This window comes from Carcharodon carcharias, chromosome 22 (genome assembly GCF_017639515.1).
Source record: "Carcharodon carcharias isolate sCarCar2 chromosome 22, sCarCar2.pri, whole genome shotgun sequence".
Lineage (NCBI taxonomy): Eukaryota > Metazoa > Chordata > Chondrichthyes > Lamniformes > Lamnidae > Carcharodon > Carcharodon carcharias.
In genome coordinates this window covers 67,748,330-67,772,261 of record NC_054488.1, presented here as the reverse complement: position 1 = coordinate 67,772,261, position 23,932 = coordinate 67,748,330, and the positions used below count along the sequence as shown (strand labels likewise).

The 23,932-nt window shown below is 43.1% G+C and overlaps 1 protein-coding gene across 2 annotated transcripts in view; it reads left to right on the top strand.

Moving 5' to 3' along the window:
- LOC121293818 (phosphoribosyl pyrophosphate synthase-associated protein 1) overlaps nucleotides 1-23,932 on the top strand; it is a 50,605-nt gene that overhangs the window by 5,292 nt on the left and 21,381 nt on the right. For both annotated transcript variants that reach the window (XM_041217165.1, XM_041217166.1), the window contains exons 2-6: nucleotides 179-289; nucleotides 11,058-11,110; nucleotides 12,640-12,706; nucleotides 14,868-15,040; nucleotides 17,399-17,514. In XM_041217165.1, the coding sequence (XP_041073099.1) occupies nucleotides 207-289; nucleotides 11,058-11,110; nucleotides 12,640-12,706; nucleotides 14,868-15,040; nucleotides 17,399-17,514 (492 nt within the window). In that variant the 5' untranslated portion in view covers nucleotides 179-206. The remainder of the gene's footprint in view (nucleotides 1-178; nucleotides 290-11,057; nucleotides 11,111-12,639; nucleotides 12,707-14,867; nucleotides 15,041-17,398; nucleotides 17,515-23,932) is intronic.

Here is a 23,932-nt window from a genome sequence, read left to right as displayed (position 1 = left end):
CCCCCTCAAACCCGCCCCATCCTCCCAAATCCGGACCCCCTCACTCCCCCCACCCTTTTCCCCTCCCCCCGGGTTGAGTGTGTTTCTGGGATCCAGTTTGTGACTGTGGTCTGTGCCTTGGTGTTTTACTGATCTGTGTATTTGTATTTGTCACATCTCCCCCTCTGTCCCTCTGCAGGTTTGCCAGTCTGTGCCAGTCTCCAAAGATGAATGTGGCGAAAGGTGGATACCGTGTATTCTCAGCCAACTCCAATGCAGCCTGCACTGAATTAGCCAAACGCATAACCGAGTAAGTGGACTCTCCACTCTTTTGGCACTTCTGGTAAATAATAGTGCAAGGAGTAAGCTTTCATTTAATACATCCGGGAGAAGCTTAGGTCTTGCTTGCCCTCTAATCCGCTTGTCTGTGCGGCACATGTTGAGGGCCTGGGTGCTTTGTGTGGGGCCCACTTGCCATTTGGCTGTAATGTCACTGCCAGCTCTCAACTCGCTCTCCACATTCACACTTCTCCCTTATCATTTGTGGGAAGGAAACCTAGCCACCCTTTGTGTATAAATATGTTCTCCTCACTCCTGCCTCTTTTGGAGATTTGAAATATCTAACCCATTGTTATCAACTAACTGACCAGTAAAAGTCTGATAATTTGACCAGTCTCTATCAGATCGCCTTTTTTTTTTTGCAATGAGACAGTCCTGATTTCCCACGTTCCTTATCAATCGGTTTTTAATTCCTGGTGACAATTGAGTTAGTCCCCATGAGCCCGTTCCAGCATTCCGCAAGATCATGATCGATCTGTGGGTTAGCTCCAGTTCCATAGATTAGAAAAGCTGGGACTATTTTCCTTGGAGAAGAGAACGTTGAAGGTGGATTTGATAGAGGTATTCAGAATTGTGAGGGGTCTGCACAGAATAGACAGGGAGAAACTGTTCCCACTGGTGGAAGGATCAAGAACAAGAGGGCACAGATTGAAAGTAATTGGCAAAAGGAGTAAAAGTGATGTGAGGAAAACCTTTTCATGAAGTGTGTAGTGAAGATCTGGAATGCAGTGCCTGAGAGTGTGGTGGAGGCAGGTTCAATCAAGACATTCAAGTTGGAATTGGATAATTATCTGAAAAGGAAGAATATGCAGGGTCCTGGGGAGAAGGTGGGGGAATGGTACTAGGGCATTGCTCATTTGGAGAGCCGGAGCAAACATGATGGGCTGAGTGGTCTTCTGTGCTGTAGCGATTCGGTTTTTGAACTCACATTGTGGCCTGTTCCGTCCTTCCTAAAGTGAGGGGCTTGAAACTGGACAATCTAACTGCAATGTAAATTTACAGAGAGAAATTATATTCTGATGAAAGGTCTCTGAAATGAAATTTAAAATTTGTATCCCAATTTATTCTTGCACCATACCCCATGCCAGCAGGGAGTGCATCATTAAGAGTTGAGTCACCTATCCAGACTGGTCTTGAAGGTTTTCATTCTTTCTCTGGATGTCTGATTGATCAAGAAGGTGATGTAAGCCCCCACTTTGAACTGCTGTAGTCCCTGTGGTGTATGTACACCCACAGTGCTGTTAGGGAAGGAATTCCAGGATTTTAACCCAGGGACAATGAAAGGACAGTGATATAGTTTGCAGTAAGGATGGTTTGAGACTTTGGGGTGATAATGTCAAAGCAGCAAGACTTCAGGGGAAAGAGGTTAAAACAGCGAGACTTTGGGACAGAGAGGTTAAAACAATGAGACTCAAGTAGGGGTAAGGGTAAAATAAAAACAGTGGTCCATATTCTATTTAGTTAAGATATATCTGGGGAGCTCAGTCCCGTGACTTGCACATCCTGCACTATGTGGGAAATCCTAGACGCTCCTGGCGGTCTGGACGGCCATGTGTGCAGGAGGTGCCTCTGACTGGAGTAACTCGAGCTCCGGGTTTTGAAGGTTGAGCAGCAGCTGGGGGCACTAAGGTGCATTCACGAGGCTGAGAGGTTCGTGGACAGCATGTTTCAAGATGTCACCCCGCAGCTTAAGGAAGTACAAGTAGAGAGGGAATGGGTGACCACCAGAGAAAAGGAGGACCAGGCAGGTAGTGAGGGAATCCCTCCCGATGCATCTCGCTCACAAACCATTTTTTGGCCTTGGAAAACGGTGAGAGTGATGGTTCCTCTGTGGAGGCCAATCAGAGCCCAGACCATGGCACTGTGGGTGGTCCAGCTGCTCGGGGGAGAAGTGTGGAAGGGAAATAGTAGTAGGGGATTCATTAGTGAAGGGAGCAGACAGGTGCTTCTGCAGCTGTAGACATGGCTCTGGGATGGTACGTTGTCTCCCAAGTGCCAGGGTCAAGGATGTCAGAGTGACTGCAGGACATTCTGAAGAGGAAGGGGAAACAGCCAGAGGTTGTGGCCCATGTTGGGACCAATGACATAGGAAGATAGAGGAATGAGGTCCTGCAAGCAGATTTTAGGGAGTTAGGTAGAAAATTGAAAAGCAGGTCTTCAAAGGTAGTAATTTCCGGATTACTCCCAGTGCCACGCAGTAGTGAGTATAGGAACAGAAGGATAGAGCAGATGAATGTGTGGCTGGAGAGATGGTGCAGGAGGGAGGGCTTAAGATTCCTGGGCATTGGGACTGTTTCTCGGGAGGTGGGACCTGTATAAGTTGGACGGGTTACATCTGAACAGGAATGGGACCAACATCCTCATGGGGAGGTTTGCTAATGGTGATGGGGACGGGATCCTGAAAAGTAGTTCAGAGGGGAGAGAAACTGAGATGGAATTAGAAGTTAAAACGTGAGTGAGTGAGTCTGGAAGGCAGAGGAAACATAGGCTGGATAAGAAAGAAGTGAGTTTAACAAGGCTAAATGGAATATATTTTAATGTAAGGAGCCTGAGGAATAAGAGAGATGAGCTGAGGGCACAGATAGGCACGTGGGAGTATGATATCAGAGCTATGACCGAGACTTGGCTAAAAGGGCAGGATTGGCAGCTCCACATTCCTGGTTACAGGGTACTCAGACGAGATAGAGAGAGGGATAGTCGGGGGGTGGGGGGTTGCAATATTGATCAAGGGATCAATTATAGCAGTGAGGAGGGATGATATCTTGGAATTATATCAAATGAGGCCACATGGGTAGAAGTAAAAAACACAGGGGACAAACACACTGTTGAGTGTGTACTGTAGACCCCCAAACAGTCAGGGAGACATAGAGAATCAAATATGTCATCAAATTTCAGAGAAGTGTAAGAATAATAATAGTCGGGGATTTTAAGTACCCAAATATTAACTGGGATAGTTTGTGTGCAAGGTAGCGAGGGAGCAAAATTCTTAAGTTGCATCTTGGAGATCTTTTTTAGCCAGTATGTGGAAAGCCCAACAAGGGAGGGGGCAGTTCTGGATCTAATATTTGGAAATTAACCCAGGCAGGTGCAAGGCGTATTGGTAGGGGAGCATTTTGGAGATAGTGACCATAACTCAGTTAGAGTTAGGATAGTTTTGGAAAAGGATATGGTTGGGTTGGGGATATAAGTTCTGAACTGGGGAAAGGCCAATTTTACGAAGATGAGATACGATTTGGCCCAAGTTGACTTGGAGCAGCTACTTGCAGATACAACTGTGCCAGAGCAGTGAGAGGCATTCAAGGAGGAAATAGCGAGAGCACAGGGCAAATATGTTCCCGTAAAGACAAAGAGGGGAACCAAGTCCGGAGAACCCTGCATGTCAAGGGACATAAAGGTTAGGATTAAGGATAAAAAGAGAAGCTGAAAGCAGATACCGAGGCTCAATATGGCAGAGTTCCTAGAGGAGTATAAAAAGCACAGGGGGGCACTTAAAAAGGTAACTAGGAAAGCTAAGAGAAAGCGTTGGTGGGTAGAATAAAGGAAAACCAAAAGGGGTTTTTTAAATATATAAAGAGCAAGAGAATAATTAGGGAAAGAGAAGGGCCAATTAGGGACCATATGGGTAATCTGTGTGTGGACCCAGAAGACCTGGGTACAGTCCTCAATGAATACTTTGCGTTGGTCTTCTCCAATGGAAAAGGATGATGCAGGTATGGACATCAGGGTGGAGGACTGTGAAATATTAGAGGAAATTAACAGAGAGAGAGAGGAGGTATTAGCTGGAGGTTTAGCGACCTTAAAAGTGGATAAATCCTCAGGCCTGGATGAGATGTATCCCAGGCTGTTGAGGGAGGCAAGGGAAGAGATATCAGGGGCCCTGGCAGTAATTTTCAAATCCTCTCTGGCCACAGGTGAGATGTGAGAAGACTGGAGGATTGTTAACATTGTCCCACTATTAAAAAAGGGAGGAAAGGATAGACCAGGAAATTACAGGCCGGGCTGTCAACCTTAGTGGTGGGGGAGTTACTAGAAAGAATTCTGAGGACAGAATATATCTGCAGTTGGAGAGATACGGATTAGTCAGTATGGATTTGTTAAGGGAAGGCCAGGTTTGACAAATTTAATTGAACTTTTTGAGGAGGTAACCAGGAGTGTTGATGAGGGTAATGCATTTGATGTGGTCTACATGGACTTTAGCAAGGCTTTTGATAAGGTCCCTCATGGCAGACTGGTCAAGAAAGTAAGAGCCCATGGGATCCAAGGCAAAGTGGCATGTTGGATCCAAAATTGGCTGAGAGGCAGGAAGCAGAGGGTGTTGGTACAGGGATGTTTCTGTGACTGGAAATCTTATTCCAGTGGGGTTCTGCAGGGCTTGGGGCTGGGGCTCTTGCTGTTTGTCGTGTACATACATGATTTGGACTTAAATAGAGGGGGTATGATAATGAAGGTTATGGATGACACGGAAATTGGTCGGGTGATAAATAGTGAGGAGGATGGTAGTAAACTGCAGGAGGATATCAATGGACTGGTCAAGTGGGCAGAACAGTGGCAAATGGAATTCAACCTGGGAAAGTGTGAGGTAATGCACTTGGGGAGGGCTAACAAGGCAAGGAATTACACTATGAATGGTAGGACCCTGGAAAGTACTGAAGATCGGAGGAACCTTGGTGTGCATTTCCACAGATCCCTGAAGGTAGCAGGGCAGGTAGATAAGGTGGTTAAGAAGGCTTATGGGATACTTGCCTTTATTAGCCAAGGCATAGAATACAAGAGCAGGGAGGTTATGCTGGAACTGTATAAAACGCTGGTTAGGCCACAGTTGGAGTACTGTTTGCAGTTCTGGTCGCCACATTATAGGAAGGATGTGATTGCACTGGAGGGGGTGCAGAGGAGATTTACCAGGATGCTGCCTGAGCTGGAGGGTCTGAGCTGTGAGGAAAGATTGGACAGACTGGGGTTGTTTTCTTTGGAGAATTGACGGTTGAGAGGGGACCTGATAGAGGTGGATAAGATTGAGGGACATAGGGTGGATAGGGAGGAATTTTTTTCATTAGTAAGAGGGGTCAATAACCAGTGGGCATAGATTTAACTTAAAAGGTAGATTTAAAGTAAGAGGTAGAAGGCCAAGAGGGGAATTGAGAAATTTTTTCACCCGGAGAGTGGTGGAAATTTGGAACTCACTGCCTGAAAGGGTGGTTGAGTCAGAAACTCTCTCAATATTTAAGAAATATTTGGATATTCAGTTGTGTTGCCATAGCCTCCAGGGCTATGGGCCAAGTGCTGGAAAATGGGATTAGTGTCGTCACGTCTTCATTGACCAGTGAGGACATGATGGACCGAAAGGCCTCCTGTGCTGTAAATGTCTATGAATGTGCCCCTGTGCTCAGTGCCCTTGTCCTTAAACATGGCAGAAGTTACAGGTTTGTAATGTGCTGTTGAGGGAGTTGGTACGATGCATCGTGTGAATGCTACACACTGCAACAACAGTGTACTGATGGTGGAGCTAGTGAAAACTTGTACCTGATAACTGGGTGTCATTATCTGTGAACACTGAGGTTGTGTCATGTCTCTGGTACAGCTTAGACTTCAGTTTGTGATGCTGAGGTGCCGGCTTGACGTTGTGATAAACCAAATTGGCTTCCTTAAATATTAGTTGGACGGAAGCTATTAGGCTGTAAGTTCTGAGCTCCTCAGTGCTGGTTTGGGGGGCAACCCAAAGATGAGCCGGGGAACCCCTTTGGAACCTCACAGGTAAGGGTGTGCATGGCAATTTCCCCGGAGCTCAAACTTCCTCTTGGCAATTGCCCTGTGCTGGGGACCATCCGAAAATGCAGTTTAAATCGCAAACTTCAGATGGTTCCAACTGGGTTACACCAATAGTTACTCAGAAAAAGTTACAAGAAGTAAAACCTCTTCTAATTTCTTGGTAAATATTGTAAAGACCCAGACGGACCCACCCACGGGACTCCCTCATACCACTGACACCCCCATGGGACTGCCCCAGCCCCTTCACAGTATTCCCCACCCACTGACATCCATGGGATCACCCCGCCCACACAATACTGCTCTCTCGACCCCGCGGGCAGTACTGCCACCCCCACATCCATCCAAGGCTGACCCCCCACCACAACCCAACCCAATCAGACCCCTCCATACCTTCCGACCCTTCCCCATGATAAGGCCACCACCCCCCCGCACGCAAAACTCCCCACAGGCCCAACTCAACCTGACTCCCACCTGTACCCCTGGCAGGCCCAAGGTCGGACCCCCTTTCCCCATCTACTGAGGCTCGACCCCCTGAAACCCTCTGCACCGAGGACCTGAGACCCTCCCACCACCAAGGACCCGTGGACCCCCTGCGCCCACTACCAAGGAGGCCCCTACGCTCTCTCTCCACCCCCCGCACCCACACAGAGGAGCGAGCCCCCTGAGTCTGAAGATCGGGTGAGAGGCTCAGAAGAAAAATCATGTCAGCAATTGGACACTGAGTGGTAATACAATGCTGATTGCCACTCCAAGGAAGTTACGGCTCATTGTGTTTGAAGCTCTATGCTATTGCCTTTGCTCTTTCTACACTGCCCCTATCAAACACTGCCAGGACAGGTACAGCACGGGGTTAGGTACAGAGTAAAGCTCCCTCTACACCGTCCCCATCAAACACTCCCAAGACAGGTACAGCACGGGGTTAGATACAGAGTAAAGCTCCCTCTACAACGTCCCCATCAAACACTCCCAGGACAGGTACAGCACGGGGTTAGATACAGAGTAAAGCTCCCTCTACACTGTCCCCATCAAACACTCCCAGGACAGGTACAGCACGGGGTTAGATACAGGGTAATGCTCCCACCATCTAAGAAATCCTCAAATAGAGAAGCCCTGAGTTAATAAATGTTTCAGAAATTGCTTCATGATCTTATTCTTTGATTGTAATTATAACCCTGGTTGTACTGTGATCCCGACACATCATGTATTAATCAGTCCTCTGTTTTAGAAAAATGGTAAACTTACACCAACTAACTGTTCTTTCGCTTTTCCGCTCCTGATTTTTTTTTCCTTTGTGTTTTACAGCTCGTTTTAGAAACCAAACATGCATTGTTTTAAAAACAAAGACAAAAAACTGCGGATGCTGGAAATCCAAAACAAAAACAGAATTACCTGGGAAAAGCTCAGCAGGTCTGGCAGCATCGGCGGAGAAGAAAAGAGTTGACGTTTCGAGTCCTCATGACCCTTCGACAGAACTTGAAGTTCTGTCGAAGGGTCATGAGGACTCGAAACGTCAACTCTTTTCTTCTCCGCCGATGCTGCCAGACCTGCTGAGTTTTTCCAGGTAATTCTGTTTTTGTTATGCATTGTTTTTGTTACTGGGTTAGAGATAGTTGACACACAAGCAGAATAATAGCGAACTTGAGTATTGCTGAAAAAATAGACATACTGACAAAGCTTTTCATGTTGCTCTCATCAGGACAGACACAAGAATATTGAATTTCGTAGTGCATGAGAAAAGGGTGCTAATTGGTTGTTCAAGGCCTTGCCATAGAGAATGCACCAGGGAACTACTGTCCCCAGTACTTTTGCTAAATTCAAAAAAGGAGCAGTGTCTGGACTTGTTCCTTTTGCCTGCAGAGGACAGGTCGCTGCGTATGAATATGTAGCTTCTAGCAAGCGTGAGTGTGCCACAGCACGAGCCCGACTGATGATCATAAATTGGATATTGGTGTAATTCTTACCATGTTTGGGATTGTTCAGCAAGTGCTGTCCAGTCATCGAACCACATCTAACATTAGACATGGTTTTCTAAGTTTTGCAATTACAGCTGGTTGAGCACACCAGCTGATTTTGAACAGTCAAAGGGGCATGGAAAAACTCAGTAGGTCTGGCAGCATGGGCAGAGAAGAAAAAAGTTCACGTTTCGAGTCCTCATGTCCCTACAACCACACCCCCCCCCCCCCCCAACCACCTTAAACCAGCTTATATTTTACCCCTCTCCTAATATTCACTCAGTTCTGTTGAAGGGTCATGAGGACTTAAAATGTCAACTCTTTTCTTCTCCCCCGATGCTGCCAGACCTGCTGAGTTTTTCCAGGTAATTCTGTTTTTGTTTTGGATTTCCAGCATCCGCAGTTTTTTGTTTTTATTTTTAGTCAAAGGGACACACTGTTTGATATGATCTGCCAGCTGTTGGGAACGTATAGCCTTTGCTCCTGGCATTGCACTGGCACTGAAATTAATATACCACATTACTGATTAGTGTAGAAGGCAGAACAGCTGTTTGGTTTGATGGCAGCTTCCTGTTAGTGGCAAATACCACTCATGTTGCTATTGAATCTGCTAGCTTCGTCTGTTGCCCCAGTTTTGAGATACGCTACCCTTGCAGGGTAATTGGAGGTATACTGGGCACTTTTCATGTCCGAAAGTAGCGGCCTTAGGACCACGTGTGTGCATGTGTGAGACGCAGCAAGCTATGGTCTGATCAGGGTAGCCATTATCTTACAGGATAGCTTTTATGTGCCCAATTTCAGCAGCTAACTTGCACGGTGAACAAATGGATCAGACCCTATTTACGAAATTACTGACACGGCCGATATAGCAAGTGGGGCTGTAGGAATGACAATGTGTATATTGACCAGTGAAGGTCGACAGTCGTCGAGAACTCATTAGTGGATTTCTCAACTAGTCTGTCGAGGAGAGGGATCTCACTGGATTGCTCTGTTTCAAAGGGGAAATTGAGTGTGGGATGGAGCGCATTAAGGTGGGAATGGAAATTCTTACATGCAGCTGCAGGTTCAAATATAGCAAACATATCATCTGCATGTTGGAAATGTGTAAGGGCTAGGAGGGTAGAGTCATTATCAAAAACACGTTACTCACGGAAACTGATGAAGATGTTAGAGCTGGACCTTGGGGGTCTCATGGCAACACCATCTATTTGGGCAAACATAGCGTCATTAAAGCTGAACTCAGCTGAGTGAGTTGTAAAGTTCAGATTCAGAAAATGGTTGGGCTGACAATATGGCTCACTTATGCTTGCTAAGCTGCATATATTCATACACAGGGAACTGTCCTCTGCAAGCGAAAGGAACATGTCCAGGCACTGCACCTTTTTTAGAATTAAACAAAAGCATGGGGGCACAATAGTTCTCCGGTGCATTCTACAAGGCAATTCCTTGACCAACCAGTCAGCATCCTTTTTTTCATGCAGTGTAAATTATTGCTCCCTTTGAAATTTGGCATTCTTGCATCTGTCCTGATGTGCACAAGATGAAAAGCTTCAACAGGGTCTCTTTATTCAGCTATACTTCCTTCCTTGTTCAGAATGCCCCCCCCCCTTTGTCAGGGCCATATACTCTATCTCACTACTCTTTCAACTCCACTGTTGCTAAATTATCAGACTGTTTATCCAACATTCAGTACAGGATGAGCAAAAATTTCCTCCAGTTAAATATTGGGAAGATTGACACCATTGTTTTCAGTTCCGGCTCCAACCTCCATTCCTTAGCTACTGATTCCATCCCTCTCCTTGGCAACAGCTGAGATTAAGCCAGTCTGTTTGCAACCATTTGACCCCGGGAGGAGTTTCTGACCTCATATTTGTGCCATCAGTTAAAACTGTTTATTTCCACCTCTGTAAAATCGATCATCCTTGTCCCTGTTTCAGTATACCTGTTGCTGAAACTCATTTATGTCTTTGTTACCGTGAGACTTGAGTATTCTAATTCACACCTGGCTTGTCTCCACATTTTGCCCTTGGTAAATTTGTCATCCCAAGCTCTGCTGCCTGCATCTTAACTTGCACCAAGTCCCATTCCCTTATTGGTTCCCAGTGAAGCAACGTATTGATTTTAAATTTCTCATTCTTGCATTCAAATCCATCCATAGCCTCACCCCTCCTCATCTCTCTACTCTCCTCCAGCCCTCTGAAATATCTGCACTCCTCTAATTCTGGCCTCTTGCTCATCCCCAATTTTAATCGCTCCACCATTGGCGCCCACGCCTTCAGTTGCCTGGGCCCCAAGCTCTGGAATTCCCTCCCTGCACCTCTTTACCTGCTTTCCCCCCCCCTCTTTTTAAGATACTTTTTAAAACCCTGCTGTTTGATTCATCTTTTGATCATCTATCCTAATATTTCCCTATGTGGCTCATGTCAAACTTAGATTTATAATGCTCCTGTGAAGCTTCATGGGTTATTTTATTACATTAAAGGTTTTTTTTTAATACAAGTTGTTGGTGAGGTCTCCATTTCCAATGTTATGTCTTTGCAGATTCTCCAGTGATGTAGGGTTATAGAACAATGCATGGCCAACTTGAATTGCTCCCTTAATTAGATCCCAACTATTTGGTGTGTGCCTAGCTACTGAACAGTTAAAACTTTCAAAAAGAATGTTGAGCTAACGAGGGAAATTTTACACTTGTATGTAATTAAGTTTTGTCCTGTGATATTTAAATTTAGTTGAACCTATGAAAACTAGCTCTGCATATTTTTGAAATGGAAATTCTACAATTTGTCTGGTCTTTCATAAACCAATGAATACTTAACTTTTGGGTAATGGTTTAACTTTTAATTTGAAAGAAACCAATAGTAATTGCTTGTCCTTGGGTCCTTGAGTGTCTCCTTGCCTTGTGGCTCCAGCTGCTGTTGGTTAACTATCAATCACATAGGCTGTAATTATAATGTGATCACATCCTGAGCAATGCTGAGACTGCAGTTATAAATCTTTAATCACTTCTTTGTTTTTCTTTAGACGTCTTGGAGTTGAACTTGGCAAAGCTGTGGTTTACCAGGAACCAAATCGGGGTAAGGGGCTATATTCCCTTGTGTTCAGTGGAGTGACGATAGCTGTGTCCTGCTGTAATGTTCAGTGTAATTTGATGTTCAGTTCTTGGCCCAGGAAACACGTGTGTGACATTTGTGTACATAGCTTCTGGAATTATCCTGATTCCTTGTTTCTCCCCCTCCCCCACCTCAAAGCTGGGAGAAATGGTTACATTCCTGAAGATACTGAAGATACTTTCTTCTCTTTGTGGCTGGGAGCACAGCAGCCAGTATAACTAGCATTCTTCCACTGAAGGTGAGGGCAGCCTCTGTGGGGTTGGGATATCGAGGGCACACAGTCACTAATGATCTGGAGTTCTATTTTATATTTACCACAATATCTGGGTGTGTGACTGCAGATTAAACAATAGCCTTTCAGATAACTGTGACGTTTGTGCATCATTGGATATTTATGTAAGCAGCTTTCTAAGAAAAGGGCTTCTTTGATAGAACACTAATATAAAACAAGATACTGTAAATGCTGGAAATCTGAAATCAAGACACAAATTGCTGGAAATGTTCAGCGGGTCAGGCAGCATCGGTGGAGAGAAACAGTTAAAGTTTCAGGCCAATGATGAACGAGGAGGGTTTGTGTGCGTGTGAGGGGGGCGTGCATGTGTGGGGAGTTGAGTGTGAGGGATGGGGGGCCTGCATTGGGGGGGTGGGGGGGTGAGTGGTGTCTGTGTGGCCATCACAATTTCATACAAGAAATGAGCACTAACCACCTTACTGTTCTTGCCAAATTTACATAATTTCAGCAGAATTTCCAATTGTTTTGATGAAGTTCCACTTATTCTGAGTGATTTGGAGATAATCAGTATATAGATTTTCTTGAAACTATTTCTTTATATTATTTACAAAGACCTCATGTTCTCTGGACACAGACTGTCTTGGAGCCTCTTGGTCATTTGACTCTGATGTTATGCTTACATTGTTATTGACATCATTGTCTATATATCATAACCATTAACCCTTTGCTCTACACTGATCTCGCCCAGAAGTACATACCAGCCTTCCTTCAGCCACTAAAAGATTCCATAAAATTTGATGCTATCATTTTATGGTAAGGATTGAAACTAATTGTGGACATACTGGCTTTTAACATAACTCAGCTGCTTTACCTGACCACCTTCGAGTTGGCAGAAGAACAGTGGAATGGATAACTCCTTCCTGTGCTGTATGACCTTACCGTTTCTCCAGTGAGCTGCAATTTCAAAACCAGGGGGCAGATGGAAGAAACACTTACTGGTCAGGTTAACTGTCACCTTTGTAGCGAGTGAAGTGAATTGTGCTTTCTGTGCTGGGGCACAGTACAGGCAGGGTTGAAATATTGTTAGGATGAAGAGATAGGTGCACTTGAGTTACCTCTATGTATTTCCCAAATTGGACTGTTATCTCTGGTGTGAAACAATTTGTTTATAGGCTAAAACAGTGTTTAACTTCAGTTACAGGTTAATCAAAGCATCACTAATGACGTCTTATTTCTCAACATGTTGCATTGTTTCTTACAGAAACCCGGGTGGAGATAAAAGAATCAGTTCGTGGGCAGGATATTTTCATTATACAGACCATCTCAAGGTAAGTGTTGCCTGGCTGCTACCTCCGTAATAGCGTTGTTCTGTGCAGTGTTACAACCGCAGCCAATGTTATACACTGAGCAAGCCAAATCCTAGAGGGAAACTTGCCTTCCTGATAACTTTTTTTTGTATTTTGAAAACAAGGGGAAAACTACTGTTCCCAGAGGTATAGAATCCCAGTAACACTTTTAGAATTTTAAAATTAGAAGATTTATTAACAAGAAAAAAAAACTTAAGCACACAAGGTTAAAATTACACAATTAAACAGCTTTGTCAAACATTCCCCCAAAAAAGCTCACTTGGTCAAGACATACAAGTAAACTACTTGGCAACAGCTCCCATATAGATTTTTAATCATACAAATCCAGATATGTCCCAAGGCAATGCTGCTAGTTTAATAAATTATACCACGTGACTTCTCACTCTCTTCCACTCTGCTGTGGAACTGAAGGATGTTCAGAAACGGAATGCTTTCTGAAAACAGACTTTTCTGGATGGCTATGGCTGCATCAAATTCCCAACTTTTCTCAGCACAGAGCTGGTCTCAGGACATCTCCCCCACACAGGCACCTCAACTCAGTTCAACATTAAATATCCTTTTCCCCTTTGATCTTAGACTCCATTGTTCTTAGCACCTCTTTGATCATTTTTTTCCAAAATATAAAAATCTTTCAAGACTTTCAATTGCCTCCACTTTCGGGTCAAATAAAATGTAATAACCTTCCTTTGATTACCTATGAAACCCTTAAGCTGTACAAGTCTCTTGTCACTTCTAAACCCCCTTTAACATTTAACAGCTGAAAAGTCAGGTTCCTACTTACCTTATAGTGCTCGTTCAGGCACGCATGCACTGTCACTCTCTGCTTTCTTTACAGATTACCACCATATTCCAAAAAAATAGTATAAAAATAACATCCATCTTCCCAAGTGTCGCTGGAGCAGGTATGGACGGTGTGGGGGTGGGGGAGGGGGGTTTCTATCTTAGTGTTGTTTTGCAGAATATTAACCTTCTGTAGCTGCTGGTTGGATGCACAGTGCAAGATTAGCAAGTGGGCTGCATGTCATTGTGCAGGAAGGAGAAAGTCCAGTATCACTCTCACTGCTCTGTGCATTACAGAAAACAAGCAGACTTCGAGCTCTCAATATTTTTCACTTTCTATTCATGTCTGCATCCATGGCTTTCAAATAAATTACTTGGGAGACCAAAGTGAACTTGGTTTTACAGCATCAGTAACAGTATGGGTTTTTCTATAAACTATGTGGGTGAGTGACTGGAGCAGAGAGATGGGGGGAGGGGGTAGTTTTGTGCGGGTTAAGTTTTCCCATCGACATTGCATTTTAACAGCATATTCTTTCACCCACTGAAATAAGGAGCCCTTTCCCCTCATTCTTCTGCAAAACTGAACAAAGGCACTTCACTGTTATTCAAGTTTCTCTATTCTGTGCACAGCACCACAAATCTGCGTCTGCTGTGTGTTTATTCATTTCTTACAGTTCCATAAATTAATTCAATACTAGAAACCTAAAACAAGATCTGGTCACTATTACTGGTAAATGTGAAGAGAATCCTGTGCAGTCCTGGAAAAGAACCAGCATCAGAAAGCATGTTACTAGACTTACCCACCAATCAGGAACAGTGTCAGGATTGAGGAGGCACAGAAGCTCAAAATCTATTGATTAAAAAGGCATCCAAATATGTAGCACATGCTATCCTGCTCCTTCTCCATCTCCCAGCTCAGACTCAGATCTTTAAATTTCCTGGTCATTGTGGAACTGGTAAACTTGAACTCATCTCCGATTCCACCAATCAGGGAGCAGTCTTGTCCACTTCTTGTGTTGAGTGGATGTTACAATTAGCTCTGTGCTCAAAGGAGCAAGAAAGGTTATGGGCTGCATCAAAGGAACTTGCTTGCTGTGATACCTGCCTGACTGCCTCATTGAGCCTAAGGCAATTTAAGATTCTGTGATGAGGATTGTAAGCTCCTGTAGGAGGTTGGGCTGAATGGCCTCCTTCATCTCTGTGTATCTTTGCCTTTGGTGATAAGATAAGCAAAATATGACTTGTGTTAATGGCTGTCATGGTAAATACATGTGCAGGAGTTGAGTGAACTTGTGTTATTGCCAAGAGACTCCGACCAGGCTAATGGTTTGTTCTATTGCAGAGATGTTAACACGGCTGTGATGGAATTACTGATCATGGCCTACGCCTGCAAAACTTCATGTGCCCGGAACATCATAGGTGTCATTCCCTACTTCCCCTACAGCAAGCAATGTAAGATGAGAAAAAGGGGCTCCATTGTGTGTAAGCTACTCGCGTGCATGCTGGCTAAAGCGGGTAAGTAATGTTTCATCATGTGTTTGGTGCCTAGTTGGGTTTCTTTGGGGTTTGTCTATTTTCCCTAAGTAAGCTACTGAAGGCTGTAGCTTGTTGAAAGGTTATTATTTATTCACAGCTCTATGTACATCTTAGGAACTCTGCACATGGCTGAACTCCACCTCCCTCCAGATCTGTTACTTTGGCATGCGTCATTACATCATTATTATATCAGCATCAGGTGCTTCTGATGCTAATCCTTTTTTCCACATCTCCCCCAATCTTTACCCCAACTACATACATCCTCCTGCAAGACCCCCCACAAAGCCTCAGACTTCAGAGTTAGTCTCCGAAGTGCATTGACCAATCTCCCTGACCTTGTTCTGATTTCTTACTGAGATCAAGGACATTCTGCATTCTCTGTTTGTTTGATATGAGTGTCCTTCCCCTGTGTGGATCTGAATGGTAAGCCCACATTTCTATTGGCTTCCTTTCCAAAGATATTAAGGTGCTGCAGTTTTTCCTTGTATTTCCCTGGTCCATCTCAATCCTGTAAGATCTCTGTTGTGGAGCTCTTTCTATTATTATGCCTTTTTTCTGTTGGTCTCATACCCATTCTCTGTCCCAAGGCTGCAGCACTGACAGGTCTCGTGCTCTGTGCCTGAAGTTAGTTATGAGCCTGTTTGTGTCTCTGTTCCTCATCATGCTTTTTAACTCTCTCATGCTCATTCGAGGTGATATTTGGCTCTAGTTTCTGATATGGAGCTGGAAGCTGTGTTCGGTCGTCTTCCCATTAGCAACTCTGATGGTGAGAACCCATTTTTTAGCAGTGAAGTGTAGTAACTCCTGTTTCAAATCTCCCTTTGGAAAACCCACATCAGTGTGGAGTTGTTCTGGGAAGTCATGGGTCGTACTTATGTTTAAAGTGAAAGCAATTTCCCAGATTGGGTAATATTTCCTGGAATTTATGGTTAAGTGAGATAAGAATCTATAAGATAAAAGCAAAAAACTGCGGATGCTGGAAATCCAAAACAAAAATATCTGGAAAAACTCAGGTCTGACAGCATCTGCGGAGAGGAACACAGTTAACGTTTCGAGTCCGTATGACCCTTCAACAGAACTAAGGAAAAATAAAAAAGAGGTGAAATATAAGCTGGTTTGGGGGGGGCAGTGGTGGTGGGACAGGTAGAGCTGGATAGAGGGCCAGTGATAGGTGGAGATTGCCAAAAGATATCATAGACAAAAGGACAAAGAGATGTTGAAGGTGGTGATATTATCTAAGGAATGTGCTAATTAAGGATAGAAAGCAGGACGAGCAAGGTACAGATAGACCTAGTGGGGGAGGAGTGGGGGGAAGGGATCGAAATAGGCTAAAAGGTAGAGATAAAACAATGGATGGAATTACATTTAAAAATAATGGAAACAGATGAGAAAAGAAAAATCTATATAAATTATTGGAAAAAAGGGGGTGGGGATGGAGGAGGGAGTTCATGGTCTAAAATTGTTGAACTCAATATTCAGTCTGGAAGGCTGTAAAGTGCCTAGTCGGAAGATGAGGTGTTGTTTCTCCAGTTTGCGTTGAGCTTCACTGAATCTATAAGGGCTGTTACAAAAAAATAATTTTATTGTGTACCTAAAAGCATTTTGGGGCTGTTTTTTGCAAGATTTTTCTAACCGTGTATCTTTTATCCTGTATGTTTAAGCTTTTTCTTTCCTATCTTTTAATAAACATTTTTAACTCTTCAAACTGCTCCTTTTGTCCTTCTTTCAAGGATCTGTAGATTTGCCAGGCCTGTAATCTTTCCTTGGAGTTTTTCTGCATCTTCTACTCAGTGTTCACTGCCACCATGCCTTGACGCATGTTCGGGGCCTAAATGGGGTTCTTTGGGGTTTGTTTATTTTCTGAGTAAGCCACTCAAGACTGTAGTTTAAGACCATTATTATTTATTCACAGCTCTATGTACATCTTTGGAACTCTGCCCAAGGCTGGACTTCTCCTTCCAGATCTGTTACTCATTGATGTGTCATTACATCATACTCTATGTAATATTATTGGGGAGGGGCAGTGTTTGTGGTACTTTAGCATGTTATTTCTAATTATGAATGTTGGCTCTGTTTACTCTACAAAATCATAAATTCTTTAAACTGATAATAAAAATAGAGGTGAGGACTGGTAGAGACTGCAGAAAATGTTGACTCTCCTTTCTCTGAACCTTTGTCATGAAAGGTAGTTGTGTTTGCATCCTTACTGAGCACTGTAGGGGGACACCAGCCTGATAGAAGGATTTGATAGTATGGGAGTGGCAGATTCAATGTTGGAGACTGTTTTGCCTCAGTTTAAAGCCTGTTTGTTTAGTGCGTTGTGTGCTGTGTCCTCAGGTTTAACCCACATTATCACAATGGACTTGCATCAGAAGGAGATCCAGGGCTTCTTCAACATTCCTGTTGACAATCTTCGAGCATCGCCATTTCTCCTACAATACATCCAGGATGAGGTGAGATTGTGGGACGCTTGTGGGAATTAGCGGGAGTCATACTGAGTTTCTGTATGTCTATTCAATACCTGTTAATGAGTTGTTTTCCGTTTTAATTAAACACAATGATTTAAAATTTACAATTCAGTCATTTTCCTAACTGTCTTTATCTTCGCTTTGTTAGAGAAATTCAGAATTAATCCCACTGTCCCACTCTCCTAAGGCCATAAGTTTTAGGAGCAGAAATTGGCCATTCAGCCCATCGAGTCTGCTTTGCCATTCAATGAGATTAAGGCTAATTTGATAATCCTCAATTCCACTTTCCTGCCTTTTCCCCATAACCCTTGATTCCCTTACTGTCTAAAATCTGTCTTTCTCAGCCTTGAATATACTTCACAATCCAGCTTCTACAGCCCTCTGCGGTAAAGAATTCCACAGATTCACTACCCTCAGAGAAGAAATTCCTCCTCATCTCTGTTTTAAATGGGTGCCCCCTTACTCTGAGATTCTACCCTCTGGTCCTAGACTCTCCCACATGGGGAAACAACCTCTCAGCATCTACCCTGTCAAGGCCCCTAAGAATCTTATGTTTCAATAAGGTCGTCTCTCATTCTTCTAAACTCCAGTGAGTACAGGCCCATCCTAACCTACTCCACCTCTCATAAGAAAATCCCTCCATACCTGGGATCAACTTAGTGAACCTTCTCTGGACTGCCAGTATATCTTTCCTTGGGTACAGGGACCAAAACTGTTCACGGTATTCTAGGTGTGGTCTAACTAGTGCCTTGTATAAAAGCAAAGTATTGTGGGTGCTGGAAATCTGTAACAAAAACAAAAATTGCTGGAAAAACTCAGCAGGTCTGACAACATCTGTGGAGAGGAACACAGTTAACATTTCAAGTCTGTATGACTCTTCTTCAGAACTAAAGAGGATTGGAATTTGGTGAAGTATAAGCTGTTTAAGGGGGTGGGGCAGGTGGAGCTGGATAGGAGGCCAGTGATAGGCAGAGGTAAAGGAGAGATTGCTAAAGACGTCATAAACAAAAGATCAAAGGGGTGTTGACGGTGGTCATATTAGCTAAAGGATGTGCTAATGGTGACATTAAGGGTAGAAAGCAGCATGAGCAAGTGACAAATGGCCCCAGTGAGGGTGGGGGGAGGGTAATAGGCTAAATAGGCTAAAAGGTAGTGTCTTGTATAGTTTTAGCAAGACTTCCCTATTTTATACTCCATTCCCTTTGAAATAAAGACCAACATCCATTTGCCTTCCCTATTACCTGCTGAACTTGTATGTTAGTTTTTTTGAGATTCATGCACAAGGACATCCGAAACCTGTGCTGTAGCTTTCTGCTGACTTTCTTCATTTAAATAATATTCAGCTCATCTGTTCTTCCTGCCAAAGTGCATAATGTCACATTTTCCCGCATTATATTCCATCTGCCAAGTTTTTGCTCACTCACTTAACCTGTCTATATCCCTCTGTAGACTCTTTGTGTCATTGTCATCACTTGCCTTCCCACCTATTTTTGGCGATAGTACAATCACTTCCATCATCCAAATCATTATTACACATTGTAAATAATTGAGGCCCCAGCACTGATTCCTGTGGCTCTTCACTAGTTACAGGTTACCATCCTGAAATGCCCCCTCCCGTATCCCAACTCTGTCTTCTATTAGTTAGCCAATTGTCTATCCATGCTAATATACTACTTCCAACACCATGGGCTCTTATCTTATTATGTGCGGTACCTTATCGAATGCCGTTTGGAAATACAAATATGTTACATCTACTGGTTCCCCTTTATCTACCCTCCTTGTTACATCTCAAGGGACTCTAATAAATTTGTCAGGCATGATTTCCCCTTCATGAAGCCATGCAGACTCTGCTTGATTATATGATGTATTTTTAAATGCTCTGCTATTATATCCTTTATAATAGACTCTAACATTTTCCCAATGACAGATGTTAAGCTAACTGGCCAACAATTACCTGATTTTTTTGGTCTCCCTTTTTGAATAAGGGTGTTACATTGGCAGTTTTCCAATCCTCTGGGACTTTTCCTGAGTCTAAGGATTCTTGGAAGATTACTACCAGTGCATCCACTATCTCTGTAGCTACTTCCTTTAATATCCTAGGATGCAACCCATCAGCTCCAGGGGACTTATCGGCCTTTAGCCCCTTCAGTTTCCCTATACTTTTTCTATAGTGATAGTTATTGTATTTATTTCCTCCCCATCTTTTGCCCCTTGATTATTTAGTATTTTTGGAATGCTATTAGTGTCTTCTTCTGTGAAGACTGAAGCAAAGTATTTATTCAACTCCTCTGCCATTTCCTGGTTCCCCATTATTATTTCCCCAGCCTCATTCTCTAAGGGGCCTATGTTCACTTTGGCCTCTCTCTTCCTTTTTATATATTTAAAGAAGCTCTTCCAGTCCATTTTATGTTACTTGCTAGTTTACCCTCAAAGTTTATTTTTTCCCTTCTCATTTTTTTGGTGATCTTTTGGTTTTTAAAACTTTGCCAGTCCTCTGGCTTACCACGAATCTTTGCCATGTTGTATGTTTTTTCTTTCAATTTGATACAATCCTTAACTTCCTTAGTTAACCATGGTTGGTTTATCCCTTCTTCCTCACTGGGATATATCTTTGTTGTGAGTCATGAACTATTTTCTTAAACATCTACCATTGTTCATCAACTGTCTTTTCTGCTAAATTCCTTTCCCAGTCCACTCCAGCCAACTCTGCCCTCGTTCCATTATAATTACCTGTATTTAAGTTTAGCACAATTCCTGCCTGAGTAATCCCCATACCCCACTCTTTCTCTCCGCCCCCCCCCAACGCACCCCCCCGATTCCACACCAAACCAGTCATGGGAGATTTTACCCATAGTCTCCATGTAAATCCTGAGATTCTATTTGCTTTTTAACAGCCCTCTTTAACTTAGAACCCAGAGTACTAAAGGAAATGGTCCTGGAAATATTGGATGCATTGGTGGTCATCTTCCAAGATTCTATAGACTCTGGAGCAGTTCCTACACATTGGAAGGTGGCAAATGTAACCCCACTATTTAAAAAAAGGAGGGAGAGAAAAAACAAAGAATTATAGAGCAGTTAGCCTGAGATCAGTTGTGGGGAAAATGCTCGAGTCTATTATAAAAGATGTGGCAACAGAAAACTTGGAAACATTAATGGGATTAGCCAAAGTCACCTTGGGTTTATGAAAGGGAAATCATGCTTAATTAATCTACTGGAGTGTTTTGAGTTAGTTAACCATGGCTGGTTTATCCCCTTCCTAGAATCTTGCTTCCTCACTGGGATATATCTTTGTTGTGAGTCATGAACTATTTCTTAAATGCCTACCATTGTTCAAGAGCCATCTTTTCTGCTAAACTCCTTTCCTAGTCCCCTCCAGCCAACTCTGCCCTTATTTAACATTAGCACAATTGTTTCCGACCCAAGTTTCTCACTCTCAAACTGAATGCTAAATTCTACCATGTTATGGTCACTGTTTCCTAGGGTATGTTTTACTCTGGGATCATTTATTAAACCTGCCTCATTACACATTATCAGATCCAAAATAGCCTGATCCCTGGTTGGATCCACAACATATTGTTCTAGGAAACTGTCTCGAATACACTCTATGAATTCTTGCTCATGGCTACCTCTGCCAATTTGATTTTCCCAATCTACATGAAAATTAAAGTCACCCATGATTAATGTTTTGCCTTTTTTACATGCATTCATTAGCTCCTGATTCATTCTCTGTCCTACAGTATAGCTATTGTCAGGGGGCCTATGGACTACTCCCATCAGTGTCATCTTCCCCTTGTTATTTCTTACTTCCACCCATATGGATTCTACATCTTCCCATCCAAGATCATTTGCTATCGTACTTATTCCATCTCGTACTAACAAAGCTACCCCACCACCCTTTCCTTCCAGCCTGTCCTTTCGCAATGTCACATACCCGTGAATGTTTGTTTAGTTCCCAGCTGTGATGATCTTGTAACAAGCTCTCCATAATGGCTATAAGGTCTTACCCATTAACCTCTATTTGTGTAGTTAATTCATTTATTTTGTTTTGAATACAACATACATTTAAGTAAAGAACCAGTAATTTTGCCTTTTTACCATTTTTATCCCCCTTTGGCCCTATTTGCTGCAGTTTTTTTATGTTTTTACACTCTGTCCCTTCCTGTCACGCTCTGGGTATCATTACCTAAATAGCTGCCCTGCAATGCTACCATATCCTTTTGCTTTGTAAGTTTATGTATCCCCTCTCCAGAACCCTCCCCCCTCCTTATAACCCTGTACATCTTTTGATTCAAATAGCCACTCTGTTTTCCTTTTAAACATGCTATAGTTTCTGTCTTAAACACTTCATGGCCTACTCCTTTATTAGTTTGTTGTTAAAAGCAGTGACAAATTTCTTCTAACCTTCCATTTTTGGTTGTTTTAAATTAATGGGAGCTCATCACTTTCCCCCAACCAGGAAAAGGAGATTTTCCCTATTTCACACTACAAAACAAGTCCATTTTAAAACCGATACTAAGTTTCCTCTTAGGTCGTGTATTACAGCAGAAAAAGCAATCTTGTTTTGCCTGATAACTATTGTTTCCTATTCTTGAAACCCTCTTGGTGAATAAATACACACTATTACTTGAAAGTTCAGTCCAAAAAAAGGCACCCAGAATTACGCATAACAGCCTGTGGCCTAACCACTACCTTGTGCAAATTAATCACTACTTTGTTACCGCTGCATTCTAGTTTGTCTAAGCACTAAACTATATACTGGAGATCTTGGCATACAAGTCAACCCAGCTTATGAGACGATCCCTTTCTTTTGGTATCATGCTTGTAAGTCAATCTCCCCCATTTCTGTTAAGAAATGCTATACTCTCATTAGGAGTTGGCCTCAATTTTTTGCCTCAAATACATGTTTTATTCACCTCCTAAGTCTGCACATGGGATCAAGCAGACAATACAGACTGTTGCCAAGAAGTTGTGTGGGTGTTTAAGACATGCCCAGATAGAGCAGACTGCATGTGGCAAACGACAAATTAGTTCTCTGGCAAAAAGAATGAAGCCTGAAGCTAACTCTACAAAGAACTGTGCTGCAGCAAGAGAATTCAGTGCTAATGATAAACTGTTGTGAGAATGGAAGAAGCAGTAATCGTCCTGAAGCAGATGCCCAAGACCAAATGCGCCATGAGAACAGGGACCATAGAATAGAATGGAATGGGTCCTTGAAAATCTTCAGAATGGTTACATCGTCACCAGAAATTCAATACATATATGTGCACTTTAGTAGCCAAATCAAACCCTGAATCCAGCAGAGATTTCAGAGCAACAGCTGGCTGGTGTAGCTGCTTTATGGAACTAAATGACTAATGTGGCAGAAGACCAAGATCACTTGGAGACTACCAAAGATCTTGATGCTAAAATTACCAGTTTCCAACAATTTATCATTAGAGAGCGACAAAAGCACGAGTACCCATTGTGCCACATGGGTGGAACGTCCTCGAATTTCAATATACCCCAGCAACCAAACTGTGGAGTGGAAAGGTTCAAAAACAGTTCTATTGAAAACCACAGGACATGAGAAGACAAGATTCACAGTGAAACTAGCCTGCATGGCCGACGCAACAAAATTAAAGTTAATGGTAATTTTCAAATGTAAACCATGCCGAAAATCAAGTTCCCTGCAGGAGTTTTTGTGCGTGTTCATGACAACAGTTGGATGGATGAAGAGAATGAAGTTGTGGATTGATGATGTGTGGAAAGGTCGTCCCAATGGCCTACTCAAAGAATGCAGCTTATTAGTGTGGGACGTGTTCAGATGCCATATACCTGGTGGGATCAAGAGCCACCTGCAAAGAAATAACATCCACATTGCGGTTACACAAGGAACTTAATGTTCATAGTTCAACCTTTTGAATGTGTGCTTCAACCAGCCATTCACACAGCCATTCTGAAGATTTTCAAGGACCCATTCCATTCTATTCTATGGTCCCTGTTCTCATGGCGCATTTGGTCTTGGGCATCTGCTTCAGGACGATTACTGCTTCTTCCATTCTCACAACAGTTTATCATTAGCACTGAATTCTCTTGCTGCAGCACAGTTCTTTGTCGAGTTAGCTTCAGGCTTCATTCTTTTTGCCAGAGAACTAATTTGTCGTTTGCCACATGCAGTCTGCTCTATCTGGGCATGTCTTAAACACCCATACAACTTCTTGGCAACAGTCTGTATTGTTCGCTTGATCCCATGTGCAGACTTAGGAGGTGAATAAACCCCTTTTGCATCACAGCCATGTTGACGCTGAATGGAATGGGTGGATGATTGTTGGAGATAAAAAATCATGGGATGTTACCAATACACAAAGTGTCATCAGGTGATTCAAAAAATGTGGAATACCTAATTGAATGGATGGAATTGAAT